This window comes from Phyllobates terribilis, unplaced genomic scaffold, assembly GCF_046119375.1.
Source record: "Phyllobates terribilis strain yellow unplaced genomic scaffold, ASM4611937v1 Scaffold_47__1_contigs__length_9908305, whole genome shotgun sequence".
Taxonomy (NCBI): Eukaryota; Metazoa; Chordata; class Amphibia; order Anura; family Dendrobatidae; genus Phyllobates; species Phyllobates terribilis.
In genome coordinates, this window is record NW_027362807.1 from 3087811 (window position 1) to 3102621 (window position 14811).

A 14811-nucleotide genomic window follows, 5' to 3' on the forward strand; every position below is an offset into this window, starting at 1 on the left:
GGCAGATACAGTAACTATGAAGAGTTGGTGTCATTTCTCCTCAAAACATATAAGGATCTTGGCTGTAACATGTCCTTAATGATTAATTTCTTACATTCTAGACTTTTCTTACACCAAACTGTGGAGTAGTGAGAGACGAGGGTTGTGAGAGATGTAACCAAGATATTGCAGCTATGGAGAAAAGATATCAAGGAAAAAGGAAATCCATCAACACTTGCAGATTACTGTTGCATAATTTTAATAGATGATCCGATACAGGAGTACAAGAAACAAGCAAAAAACAGTTGTCACTGAATGAGGACTAATTTTGTAGTGCAATTTCTGTAACTGTTTAAAATTCGCAATAAGGTTTAGACAGGTTTTAGTTATTTGAATTGTTCTAAGTTTTCTCTAAATAAATATCAGGAAAGTGGCATAACAAAATATTCTGCATCTGTATATTTACAAGAATAATAATGTTTCAAAGTACTGAAGCTTTTATCATTAATTATATGTAGCAGTAAAAGGAAAACTCAATTGTCCAATTTAAATTCAGGAGGTCAAACTCATTAAGAAATGGCTCAGTTCATAGCAGAACCTGACAACTTTTAAAAATATGTAAAACAGTGTTACATAATCTGAAAGGTCATTGAGCTAGGTTCTTCAGCTGCTCAGTAAGGAAGTGCAGCCTCTGTACAGGTCCCAGTACCTTCCTCTCCTCTGCACCAATCAGCTAAGTGTGGGGCTGGAGGAGAGAGCAGTTCTCTCACTGATCAGGAAGGACACTGTCTCTCATTGTTCTCGGTCAAAGGAAGCTACCTCCAGTCTATAGTATGCACTCATTTATTAGAAAGATTTTTTCTTGCTAAAAGTGTGTCTTTTCAAGTAAAACATTTTCCACATTAAGGATATAAAAAAAGCTTCTCCCCTCTATGACTTCTCTGATGTCTATCAAGATGCGCTTTCCGGTTAAAACATTTCCCACATTCTGAACAGGAAAAAGGCTTTTCCCCTGTGTGAGTTCTCTGGTGACTAAGAAGATTTGATTTCTGGTTAAAACATTTCCCACATTCTGTACATGAAAAAGGCTTCTCCCCTGTGTGAGTTCTCTGATGTGTAACAAGATCTGATTTCTGGGTAAAACATTTCCCACATTCTGAACATGAAAAAGGCATCTTTCCTGTGTGAGTTATCTGGTGTCTATCAAGATGCGTTTTCCGGTTAAAACATTTCCCACATTCTGAACATGAAAAAGGCTTCTCCCCTGTGTGAATTCTCTGATGTGTGATAAGACTTGATTTCACTGTAAAATATTTCCGACATTCTGAGCATGAAAAAGGGTTCTCTCCTGTGTGAGTTCTCTGGTGCCTAACAAGATTTGATTTCCCTGTAAAACATTTCCCACATTCTGAACAGGAAAAAGGCTTTTCCCCTGTGTGAGTTATCTGATGTCTAACAAGAGCTGATTTGTTGTTAAAACATTTTCCACATTCTGAACATAAAAAAGGCTTCTCCCCTGTGTGAGTGCTCTCATGTGTAACAAGATCTGATTTCTGGTTAAAACATTTCCCACATTCTGAACATGAAAAAGGCATCTTTCCTGTGTGAGTTCTCTTATGTCTATCAAGATGCGCTTTACGGTTAAAACATTTCCCACATTCTGAACATGAAAAAGGCTTCTTCCCTGTGTGAATTATCTGATGCTTGGTAAGACTTGATTTCTCTGTAAAATATTTCCCACATGCTAAACATGAAAAAGGCTTCTCTCCTGTGTGAGTTCTCTGGTGCCTAACAAGATTTGATTTCCCTGTAAAACATTTCTCACATTCTGAACATGAAAAAGGCTTTTCCCCTGTGTGAGTTCTCTGATGTCTAACAAGAGCTGATTTGTTGTTAAAACATTTCCCACAGTCTGAACAGGAAAAAGGCTTCTCCCCTGTGTGAGTTCTCTGATGTGTAACAAGATCTGATTTCTGGTTAAAACATTTCCCACATTCTGAACATGAAAAAGGCATCTTTCCTGTGTGAGTTCTCTGATGTATATCAAGATGCGCTTTCCGGAAAAAACATTTCCCACACTCTGAGCAGGAAAAAGGCTTCTCCCCTGTGTGAGTTCTCTGATGTCTATCAAGATGCGCTTTCCGGTTAAAACATTTCCCACATTCTGAACATGAAAAAGGCTTATCCCCTGTGTGAATTATCTGATGTTTGATAAGACTTGATTTCTCTGAAAAATATTTCCCACATTCTGAACATGAAAAAGGCTTCTCCCCTGTGTGAGTTCTCTGGTGACTAAGAAGGCTTGCTTTCCTATTAAAACATTTCATACACTTGAAACAAGGAAATCTATTCTTTGCTGTGTGAATTTTTTGATGTTTAAGAAAAAACTTTTTGAGGGGAAAACTATTTCCATATACTGACCGTGAAAATGGCTTCTTAGCTTTAGGAGCAGTTAGTTTTTTAATGCTTATTTTGTGACTTTGATTTTCCTTAGTAGTCGGTAATGAATCAGAAGATAGGACCTGTTTGAAAGGATAAGATGACAGATCTTTGCTGTGAAGGGATGATGGTAAATTTGGAGTAACAGCATTCCCTTCAATTGTATCCTGTGAGATCTCCAGCTCATCTGATTTGAAAATTGAAGATGTCAGCCGTCCCTCTGATCTCCTAGTACAGTTATCTGCTAAGTAAAAAAAATATATATTTGTATAAAATATTCTTGAAATTTATATTTTTGAACAGTTCTACTTAAACTGTTGGTACAAATGGCAAGTTATGTAAAAATATTGAATTATTCACCAAGACAGTCTGATAGAAAATCTCATAGCATGAACCAGTAGAGCTTGGTGTTCAACTGTTTGTTCATTCTGCCTCCCAAATATGAAATATGCGAAAATAATACCAATAAAAATTTCTACTCATCTCACAAAAAACAAGCCTCCACTCAGGCCCTTCATCTGTCAATGGAAAAACAGAGGTTTCCACATGATTAGTGGCTCAAAAACTCTTGAAAAGAAACATGGCTTCCATAAACCAATACAGCAAAATCCGCTCTTCCAAAGTCAAATATGATCCCTACTTAACTCAAATGGAAAGCACCGCACCCTACTAAAGCTCACGCATAATGCCGGAAGCTGCCTGATACAGCCTTGTTCTCCGCTGGTTAGGTCCTCTGTGTTCAGCTCCCGTGTTGTGTATTTTCTTCTTAGTTTCTTCTTGTGATCCCAGCCCGTTTACTGACTACTGTCTTCTGATTTCGTATTTTTTCTGCCCTCCTTGTTCTCATCCGGCAACCTGACTATTCTTCTTGTCATCTCACACCACAGAACAGCAGGCAACATTAAGTCCAATCCTAGGGGTCTTTGTGTAAGTACAGATCAATGTAGAGGGGTTAAAGGGTGATGGGCAAAACTTTGACTATAGACAATAACACATCTAATGGAAAGATAAAAAAAAAAAGCAACTAGTGGTGAAACCTCTCTGGGATAATTAAGAGTATGCATCTTGGTAGCTCCTGGCAATTTAAACTATAGTAAGGGCCAATATTTTCTGTCAGATGAGTATCAAGAAGAAATATACATTTAATGCAAACTTTTTATAATAGTGCAGAGCTGAGGTGTCTTAAATGTAAAACTCGGGCATTTGGAAGAGACAATGGAGACCTTTTTTGGAAGACTACCATTGAGTTACAGACTCACATAAGTGAGGCAGGCCAATCCCAACACAATCAAACTATCGTACAGAATGAACCTGTATAAAAAAAGAAGACAGAATAAAAAAAAAACACTTTACATCCCCAGCAAGAATGTATGTTTGGGAGAGGGGGACTCCAACACTAAATCAGAGTTGCACTTATTTATGGTAGACCGTTGGAGCTACTATGAGTCCTGACCAGAAGAGTAGAGAAAGTAGTAATGCTCCCCATTTCAGGATAAATTGTATGTAAATTCTTTAGGATCGATAATATAATTTATGACGTGGAGTGAATCCATGAAACCAGGGCTCGAGTCATGCCTACATATCTCCTGCAAGCATGAATACATTTTTTACAGCCATCAGCCACTCACAGCTTAGAGATATATCATGGCAAAGTTGTGACGTTTTTGTATACTTTATCTATTTGAAGTTATTTGGTTTAAAAATAAATTGAAAAGTCAGGGTAAAGGGAAACTCCGTTGTTATTATACAGAAATTCACACTTGGCCCTCACTGCACGTTTAATGTTGCCTATCATAAAAGCGAGGTTTGGTCATAAAGACTGGACCTGGTCTTGTAGGGACCATATGAGCACATTCAGCAGCACAGAAGGGAGAGAAGGAAGATTCATCTAATAAGATATCAGGGTTCTAAGAAGCCAACAGCGTCATTACCCTCTGCTTTTTCTCACAGGCCCATCATAATATTTTTCTTCAAGTGATTTTCTAACTTGTCAGCACTTTCTACATATGCTGTCATTTGCATTGGTAGTTTACAGATCTGGGCAGGTAACAGTCAGGATCTTCTAATTTCAGTTGGTAGGTGGATCTTCCAGGTTGTAAGTTCTATAGAAAAGGGATTTCAATGCCCAAAGTCATTTGAACTGTTTTTGGTGGAGGACAATATTTTGGTCTAGAGGCAAAATGGTGATCACACGATCGTGATACAGCTGGACTACATGACCAGTAAACCAGCCACAGCCGGTGACTGAGAAGAATCTGTGACTTCTCTGCATTTAGTGGTTACTACTCACCTGGACGGTTATCTGTAGGAATCTCCTCTTTACACCGCTCATCACCCCTCACATATGTCTTTGTAGTTTTAATATGGTTCAGATCTTCACCCTGAAACAAATATTGTACAAGTCACAGACAGATGGAGAAGTCACATATATGATCAGTAGTGATGAGCGAGTACCGTAATATCCGTAATCGCTATACTCATAATGAGTACTTTGCAATAATCGCGTATTCATTCCAAATAGCGAGTACAATGTAAGTCAATGGGAAATGCTGGACCCTACAAAGAGGTCTGGGGGCCTGAGGAAAAGGCAGGAATGGATAGGAAAGTGATGAAACAGAATGGGAAGAGCCTGGAGAATATGCCTGCATTTCTGACTCACATATGGTTTCTGGGAATAAGTTTGTCGCAGTATTACGCCACTTTACAGACACATAAGAACAACTACCAAACCTAACCTAAATTGCATTTAACAGGCCAAAAAGATTATGAAACAGTTTTTCCTGCACAATCACTTGTATATAAGGCTATATAAACTAGAGAAACCTAAAAAATATCCTTTTAGCCTTTGTTCACACATAATGTTGTGGCTTTTTTTCGCCTTTTACAATTGGGAGGGCCCTGAGTTATACATTTTGTAGGTCCCTCGGACATAAATCATTTTTCAGTTCGCTATTCCCCAGCAGTTTACAAGCACAGCTAGAAAGTACTAGTAGGTATGTAGATCTTTTACTTGAGAGGCCTCAGGTAGCTCTGTAACATGCGACTTGGAGGGACAGCTGTTACTTAGACATTTGGGCGGTCCCTCCATCATTGACACTCAGATAGTGGAATACATATTCAATAGCAGTTTACAATGTGCCCATTGTAGCGTTGGGCTTGACCCTCCTCCTCCTCTTCCACCACCACCACCATGTGATACTGCGGCCCTAAATTCAAATGTTCAGAGGCCTTTTAGTAGGCAGGAAAGCTGAGTTTTGTGAGAGCCCTCGTGTGGCCCTGTAACATACATTTTGAAGTGCCCTACTCTAGAGATTTTGGAGGTCCCTCGTGTACATCTGAGAGTGCCATCACTTACTCATATTGTAGGGCCCTCACTGTATTATTTAACTCATTTAGGGGCAGAGACTACAGAGAAAATATCCAAGAGAAATGGAGTACTAGTAGGTAGCAGTGAGTGCAGCCTGCGATCTTCAGGTATGGCTGAACTTAGTGAACCGGAAAAATAAAGCTGCACTAGTTAACTGGATGACGAGCTCAAATACAGTGCCTACAAGTAGTATTCAACCCCCTGCAGATTTAGCTGGTTGACACATGCGGAATTAACTTGGCATTGTGACATTTGTACTGTAGATCAGCCTGGAAGTGGGAAATGCACTGCAGCAAATTTTTTTTTTTTTTTTTTTTAAAACGTAAAAAGTTAATTCAGAGTGTCATTTATTATTCAACCCCTCAAACCACAAGAATTCTGTTTGGTCCCCCTAAAGTATTAAGAAGTAGTTCAGGCACCAAGAATAATGAGCTTCACATGTGTGGATTAAAGATCTCTTTTGCCAGCCTTTCCTGACTATTTAAGACCCTCCCCAAACTTGTGAACAGCACTCAGACATGGTCAACATGGGTAAGACAAAGGAGCATTCCAAGGCCATCAGAGACAAGATCGTGGAGGGTCACAAGGCTGGCAAGGGGTACAAAACCCTTTCCAAGGAGTTGGGCCTACCTGTCTCCACTGTTGGGAGCATCATCCATAAGTGGAAGGCTTATGGAACTACTGTTAGCCTTCCACGGCCAGGACAGCCTTTGAAAGTGTCCTCCCGTGCCGAGGCCAGGCTTGTCCGAAGAGTCAAGGCTAACCCAAGGACAACAAGGAAGGAGCTCCGGGAAGATCTCATGGCAGTGGGGACAGTCAATACCATAAGTAACGTACTCCACCGCAATGGTCTCCGTTCCAGACGAGCCCGTAAGGTACCTTTACTTTCAAAGCGTCATGTCAAGGCTCGTCTACAGTTTGCTCATGATCACTTGGAGGACTCTGAGACAGACTGGTTCAAGGTTCTATGGTCTGATGAGACCAAGATCGAGATCTTTGGTGCCAACCACACACGTGACGTTTGGAGACTGGATGGCACTGCATACGACCCCAAGAATACCATCCCTACAGTCAAGCATGGTGGTGGCAGCATCATGCTGTGGGGCTGTTTCTCTGCCAAGGGGCCTGGCCATCTGGTCCGCATCCATGGGAAGATGGATAGCACGGCCTACCTGGAGATTTTGGCCAAGAACCTCCGCTCCTCCATCAAGGATCTTAAGATGGGTCGTAATTTCATTTTCCAACAAGACAACGACCCAAAGCACACAGCCAAGAAAACCAAGGCCTGGTTCAATAGGGAAAAAGTCAAGGTGTTGGAGTGGCCTAGTCAGTCTCCTGACCTTAACCCAATTGAAAACTTGTGGAAGGAGCTCAAGAATAAAGTCCACATGAGACACCCAAAGAACCTAGATAACTTGGAGAAGATCTGCATGGAGGAGTGGGCCAAGATAACTCCACAGACCTGTGCCGGCCTGATCAGGTCTTATAAAAGACGATTATTAGCTGTAATTGCAAACAAGGGTTATTCCACAAAATATTAAACATAGGGGTTGTATAATAATTGACCCACACTTTTATGTTTAAAATTTAATAAAATTCAACTGAGCAACATAACTTTTTGGTTTGTAAGATTTATGCTTCTGTTCATAAAACCTACTCTCGTTTGCAGTTTGAAGGCTCTAACTTATTTGCATCTTATCAAACCAGCTAAATCTGCAGGGGGTTGAATACTACTTGTAGGCACTGTATATCACTTGTGCAAGTCAATGGACAAAGGATATATGGTGCTTCCCTCGAGGATGGATTGGTGAAGCTTCTCCAAATGGCTCAGTTATTTTTGATTGTTAATATTCCCCAGATTATATAGGAGGAGAAGACTTCTTGATATTGTACTACTTGGTCCAGTGCAGAATGTGCATCGTACTTCCAAAAATTACTCCTGGGGGCTGTGTCATAAGTGCAGGGACATTCCTTGACAAGGGCATCCCTTGTCAAACATTATCTACAATGGAGTACTGTAGTAGTTATGGCCCTCAATTCAAATTTTCAGAGGGCCATCAGTCGGTCATCAACAGTCAGTGTAAATTTCTATTGAATATGTATCCTCTATCTCAGTCACAATGTGGCACAAGCCAGGCATGTTTTTTGCCAAATGGGGTGACTGACAGTACATTTCTATTGAATATGTATTCCCTATCTCAGTCACAATGCGGCACAACCTGTGACTAGGGCCTCAAACTTCCAATGACAAATATTAGTTTGGTAGGACCACTGTACAATGTGCATAGGGTTTGTAAAAATTAGCCCAATGGGCTGAATCATGGTTGACGCAGGAAGCCACCATCCCAAGGGTCTCCAATCACAAATAGTAGTTAGGCTGGAGTAGGAATACTGTCCTGGTTTGTCCACTGCACAATGTGCATAGTTTGTAAAAATTAGCCCTATGGGCTGAGTCATGGTTGACAAAGGAAGGAATCTGGTTTTTATGAGAAGGGGGTGAGGTTAACAGCAGTAGCATGAATCTGCATGTTTGGTGAATTTAGGTTGGCTTGCTGTCATCTGGAGGGATTACAAACTGTGGAGATATCCAGTCCTTGTTGAATTTAATCAGAGTAAGTCTGTCTGCATTTTCCATGGAGAGGCGTGTGCGCCTATCAGTGATGATTTCCCCAGCGGAACTGAAAACACGCTCAGACACCACACTAGCAGCCGGGAAGGCCAGCACCTCCAAGGCATATAAAGAGAGGTCGGGCCAAGTGTTCAGCTTAGACACCCAATAATTAAAGGGAACTGAAGCGTCAGAAAGGACACACGTATGGTCACTTAAAAGTAATCCTTGACCATGTTCTGCAACTTATCCCTCCTTGGCATTTTTATAGGCACAGATAGCCCTTGCAGTTTTGCTGGTTTATTTAAAATTGGCCAATTTGGGCACATTTTCCCCCCACCTCCGTTGGAGCTTGGGTTCGTGTATCTCCCCATTATCCCTTGGTGTTGAAAAGAGCTGGTACCTATGCCACCATCATTATCTGAAGGTGATATTTTCAGCAACTGATCCACAAAGGCCCTCTTAAACGATTCCATTGTACAACCCCTGGCAAAAATTATGGAATCACCGGGCTCGGAGGATGTTCATTCAGTTGTTTAATGTTGAAAAAAAGCAGATCATAGACATGGCACAAAACTAAATTCATTTCAAATGGCAACTTTAGGCTTTTAAGGAACACTAAAAGAAATCAAGATTAAAAATGTGGTACTCAGTAAGGGTAATTTTTTTCAGACCAAGCAGAGGGAAAAAATTATGAAGTCACTCAATTCTGAGGAAAAAATTATGGAATCACCCTGTAAATGTTCATTTCCAAAACTAACACCTGCATCAAATTAGATCTGCTCGTTAGTCTGCATCTAAAAAGGAGTGATCACACCTTGGAGAGCTGTTGCACCAAGTGGACTGACATGAATCATGGCTCCAACACGAGAAATGTCAATTGAAACAAATGGGTGGATTGGACAACCTTTCAGGGTAGGATCTGGTGTCCGTCAGTGCTGTCCTCTTAGCCCTTTGCTTCACGCCTTTGCAATTGATCCCTTCCTCAGAAGGATCGATTGTGGATCGTTGGCAGGGGTGCGGATGGGCAGGGCGGCGCCGGAGGCTATCTTGAGGGTAGTGGCCTATGCGGACGATATCACCGTATTTGTTTCTTCGCAAGAGGAGGCAATGGTGGTGATGTCAGAAGTGGAGCGCTACTCTGAGGCATCCGGGTCCAAGGTCAACCAGGATAAGTGTGAAAGTCTCTGGCTGGGAGGCGGAGATCCCATGTTTGATCTTCTGGCCACCCTCCCCGAACCCCAAGAACACGCCAAAGTCCTGGGCACTGAATTCGGCAAGGGTGATTACCTCATGAAAAACTGGGAGGCCAGAATCAAAGATGTCGCCCAAAGAGTGGACCAATGGAAGGGTTGGTCTTTGAGCCTGAGGGAAAGGGTTGACCTGTGCAAAGCTTTCCTGCTCCCCTTGCTAATCTACCTGGGCAGCGTCTGTGTCTTGCCAAAGCCTCTCTGGACACGGGTCTACAGTCTGTTCTTCCAGATGTTATGGGGGAATAGACTGAACCTAGTCAAGCGGGAGGTCACTTACCGCACAAGGAGACTAGGGTGGTTGGATATGGTGAACCCCGTGGTGTTCCTAGTGAACACCTTCTTGAAAGTTAACGTGGCAAACCTCTGGAAGGAGAGGGCTCCTCCATGGGTATTATCCTGCAAGGGATGGTTTTAGCCATCAATCTTCAGGGGGAAGATTGAAAGATCCTCGCACACTGCATGGGCATCTCCCGGCTTATGTTATCCCGGTTCTCAAAATGATCCACCGGTGGGGTCTGGGAATATGGGGAGTGAGGTCCCTCCCGAGGAAACTCCTTGATAGGAGGGTCTTGCTTTCTCATTTTCAGAGTCCATTGGTCCTCAAGAACTGCCCAAGTCGGGATCTGGAGGTTGGGTTGAGTTTGTTAAATTCTAGCAGGATCCCCAAGAAGTACTGGGACTTGACTTGGTGCTGCTTCCAAGGTAAGCTGTGTGTAAGGGGCAATTTGAAGTACAGGAGCTCCGAGGAATTGCCCCCTGTGAGGCTTGTGCTAACATGCTGGAAAGCATGGAGCACTTCCTGCTTCATTGTCGCTTTAATACAGAGGTGTACAACAGGGCAGGAGATCCATTGGTTGGTCACGGCTGGCTACTCTGTCCTATGCCGGGTGGGCCTATGGAGCGTTCGGAGACCATGGGAGAAGGTACCGAACCACTTTATTCATAATAAGTGTAGTGGTCAAGTATTTCACGTGGAAAGCACGAGTTTTAGTTTTGACGCAGAGTAAAATCCTAAGTGCAGATGAAGTTTGTAGGAACATCCTAGGTGACCTGGTGAAGGTACGTTCTCTGAAGTATGAAAGACTGGCTTCCCAGAGGGCGGCCCGTCTCTGGAGGGGCTTTTCCTTCAGGGTGCCTTAGTCCGGTAGTACTCCTATATCCAGGTGGTGGGCTGATGTCTTTTGTTTTGTATTTATGTCTCCTGAATAGGTTTGCAAGCATCGAACTTGAGCCTTGTGAGAATGTAGGTTGCCTTTGCCCTGGCCTCTGCTCAACTTGGTATGGCAGATGCTACAGCCTACAATGTTTTTCTCTGAAGGACTTTCAGAAAAAAAAATTCCACACAGCAGCTGAACACCCCCTTACCCTGACTTGGCGGACAGCGGGGGTGCTCTTGGGAACAGTTGACCCAGTTCTCACTCTGGGCAAACCATGACCCCTTGGTGCCTGTGTTGGTGCTACATATCCATCTTCCTCTGTGTTGCTGTCATGGCTACGCATGCCAATGGTCCAGGTCGGATCAGTGGACTCATCATCGACTACCTCGTCTTCCATCTCATCCTCCTTCCCAGTTGACATTGTAGGCTGACCTGATAGCAACTGTGTCTCATCATCATCAGCCTCCACCTCTGGAGACAAAAAATAATGTTCCGCCAAGTGTCTTTCTTCTGGCCATAGGTCCTCAAATACATAAGCATCAATGCACGCCACCTCCTCTTGTCCCTCTTCAATGCTGCACAGTGATAGTCCAGAGCCAACCAAAGGATACATACCAAACAGATCCTCGGAGTGGCCAAGCTTGGGGTCATATGTCTCCTGTGACTGATAATGGTTGGAGGAAGGAGAACCAGCTTCAGGATTGGATGGGCCAGTCTTCTGTGTATCCACAGTAGACTGTGTGGTCGTGGAAGATTTGTTGTTGCCTGACAAATGCTTAGAGGCCTTTTCTGCTATCTGCTCTCTTTTCAGAATCTGCTCTCACTCTTGTGGCTTCCACACACGTTTACGTTCCAGACTGGGAAATTTTTCCAGGAACATAGTGGATGCATCAAGCTGCTTCTGACCTGACACAGACTGAGTGCCTTCTCACGCACCATTGACACATCCCTTAACAACAGACTTTTTTGGCATTTTGGGTTTTGTTGACAGATTTTCAGATGTTGATGGCACAAGCCAAGCTAGCTGTCATAGCCAAAATAGTGGTTCAAATGGCCTGGTGCGTGCTTTGTTGCAGGCAGTAGGAAATGTTTGGACTACTGCTTTGTGTAGGGCACAAAACACTTTTTTTAGTGGACTAATATGGACAGAAGGCAGGCTCTGACCCCTAAAACAGCAGGGAAAACAGACTGGTGCTAAAAAAAAAAAAAAAAAAAAAAAGGCAGCACAAAATGCTACTTCTGTGTGTGCTGGCAAAATATTGCTTTGCCTCTGACAGGAGGTGTTTTAATATGGACACTGGTAGAACGCTACTTAATACACTCCCTACCTAATACACAATCTCTCCCTCCTTGTACTCTGACTTTGTTGTGTGTCTTCAGCTCTGAAAAGAGCTATTTTTTTGAAGGTATTATGGAGCTAGTGAGCGGCTCCTTTAAACACAGAACTAGCATACACTGCAGGTAGCCCTTAAAAGGGCTTTTGTTTTACCAAGAGGCCTAAACACTCTCCCTAGCAGCTCAGCAATCTCTCCCTATGCTTATAGAATGCAGGCTCCAGATGCAATGTGCACAAAATGGCGACGACAGGGCTTGAATAGACCCTATGAAGCTGGGTGGCCAGCCAATCACAGTAATGCCACAACCAAGATGTCTGCGGCATTACTGTGAATGGTTATGAAGCCCAGAATGTTTAGTGGCTGCAAAGGAGGCGCCAAAACTGCAGGGCAGGACATTCGAATATAGCGAGGCGAACACAAATGCTCGCAATATAACAAGTAACCTGAACACTGTACTATCCGTGCGTATAGCGAATACACTCACTCATCACTAATGATCAGCTCTAATCCAGCCATCTCCACCATTCTCATTATACAAGTACAAACCATACAACTCTGGTGGATAAAACAAGACCGAACACAAGACCTTCACAACCGTATACACATCACAGGAGAGATCTCATGACACCTTCTCTCCATGTACCTGATAATCCTGAGGAATATTGGGATCTTCTTGTTTACAGTCCTGTGGAAGAAGAGGATGTGGACATCTCTCTGGTGTTGTCCTCTTACTGGATAGATCTAGAGGAAGCACATACAGGGACTGAATTCATTCCTTACATATAGACAATTAAAGGCTGTGTGTATTCAGTCCTGTCTATTACCCGGTGATGTGAGGGGCTGGGGAACCTCCATCTTGACGTCCTTGTACAGATCTTTGTGTCCTTCTAAATACTCCCACTCCTCCATGGAGAAATAGACAGCGACATCCTGACATCTTATAGGAACCTGACACATACAATGATAGTTATCCCTCCAATCCCTTCATAGCTTTACTATAAAATGTCCCAGCATTCCTCATTCCTAGCAGTGTCACCTCTCCAGTCAGCAGCTCAATCATCTTGTAGGTGAGTTCTAGGATCTTCTGGTCATTGATGTCCTCATGTATCAGGTGGTGAGGTGGAAGCTCCGTGATTGGGCTCAGGGGTCTTCTCCATCCCTCAGACACAGGGTCCTGACAGCGTTCACTAGAGGTCTTCTTCACTACTGTGTAATCCTGATTATGGAGAGACACATTCATAAATCTCACTACGAATATTTCCAGAATCCTCACCTCTCCAGTTCTGTCTGTTATTTCCATACATAAGAATGATGTAATGTGACGTCATCAGAATCTCTCACCTCTCCAGTAACCCAGAAGAGGATCTCTAGGGTGAGGTGCATTATTTTCTCAGCCATCTTGTCTGTGTCCATATTCATCTTTGATGCGTAATTCTGGAAAATTCTCTTATATAGAAGATATTCACTGAGAGGATCCGATATTGTAGAGACCTGAATGCGAAGTTGAGCAGATGTAACGGCACAAAAACCCTGTGTAATAATACAATTACTGGAGATAATAAGGGAAACATTTGAGGAGATTTATGTTTTACAGTATCTAGTTTTCTTCTTTACATCTACTAATAAAGCCTATATATTTTAGGCCACAGACAACAAGTAGTTTCTTCCTCAGAATCTGCAAGTGAATACCTTTCCCATAGACTCATCTTCCTTATTGCTAATTCTAATCTCATTTACCAACACTGGAATCGGCATTAGCAATACTGCAGGAGATATTGATTACACGTGATATGAGAAATAACTACTTTATGATTAAGACAAAATCTTCATCTTCCACTACGGCTCTAGATACATATTTGGCCAGAGTCTGTCACTGACTACATCACAACCGGCCGTCTATATGTTTCCCGTCTTCACCGGACTGTCATCTTCTATCACGTTAGAGCTCAGGTCTGATTCACACTTCGAAGTTTGAGGCATTTATAAAAGCTTGTTTGTAAGACCACAAAGACAGGAGTTATTTGATACCAAAATTTCCATGTACAGTGTTTTATGGGGTTTCAAAACAAAGTGTGAATATCAAATTGAAATCATTGCTGTTGAGATTTTGTGCAAATTTCAACGCCTCCTCCTGTGTGCCTCCCCATATCAGGAGGAGTTCGTCGATAAATCGACCGTACCATATGATTTTTTGGGCTGTAAATATTGCTCTCAAGGTAAATGTGTTGCTCCTCCTATTTGGACATTAATCCAATGACGGTGAAAATTTGCTGCCCATACTTACTCCCCTCCTTTGTAAGAAAAAAAAAAAAATTTGATTGTCAAAGCAGAAATAATTATGATCCAGAAGAAATTTAACTGACATGTTAATGAAATCTTTTATTTCTACTGTATACGTGCTATAGGTATCCAAGTATTAGCTCAGGCTAGTTAATGCTACACTGTGTGGTATGGATGAATATAGAGCTACACATGTGGTCAAAATTGTTAGTACCCCTCGTTTAACCCCTTACTGGCCTGGGGTATATGAGTACGCCCCAGGCCATCACCCCCGGTTCAGCACGGGCTTCGGCGTTGAGCCCGCACTGAACCGGGCACATTTCAGCTGATTCTTACAGCTGACATGTGCCCGCAACAGCCTCGGGTGGAATCGCGATCCACCCGCGGCTGT

At 42.6% G+C, this 14811-nt stretch overlaps 1 protein-coding gene across 2 annotated transcripts in view; it reads right to left on the reverse strand.

The window, feature by feature from the left end:
* Nucleotides 1-221: 221 nt before the first annotated feature.
* Nucleotides 222-14811, reverse strand: part of LOC141191534 (uncharacterized) — a 40435-nt gene continuing 25845 nt past the window's right edge. Inside the window, exons 2-7 of one of the 2 annotated variants that reach the window (XM_073661427.1) lie at nt 13482-13631; nt 13177-13356; nt 12965-13088; nt 12784-12881; nt 4709-4799; nt 222-2659 (exon numbers count right to left, since the gene is read on the reverse strand). In XM_073661427.1, coding sequence (XP_073517528.1) covers nt 882-2659; nt 4709-4799; nt 12784-12881; nt 12965-13088; nt 13177-13356; nt 13482-13559 — 2349 coding nt within the window. In that variant the 5' untranslated portion in view covers nt 13560-13631 and the 3' untranslated portion in view covers nt 222-881. Of the gene's footprint in view, nt 2663-4708; nt 4800-12783; nt 12882-12964; nt 13089-13176; nt 13357-13481; nt 13632-14811 lie in introns of both variants that reach the window. The other variant, XM_073661426.1, reaches the window with a different exon arrangement.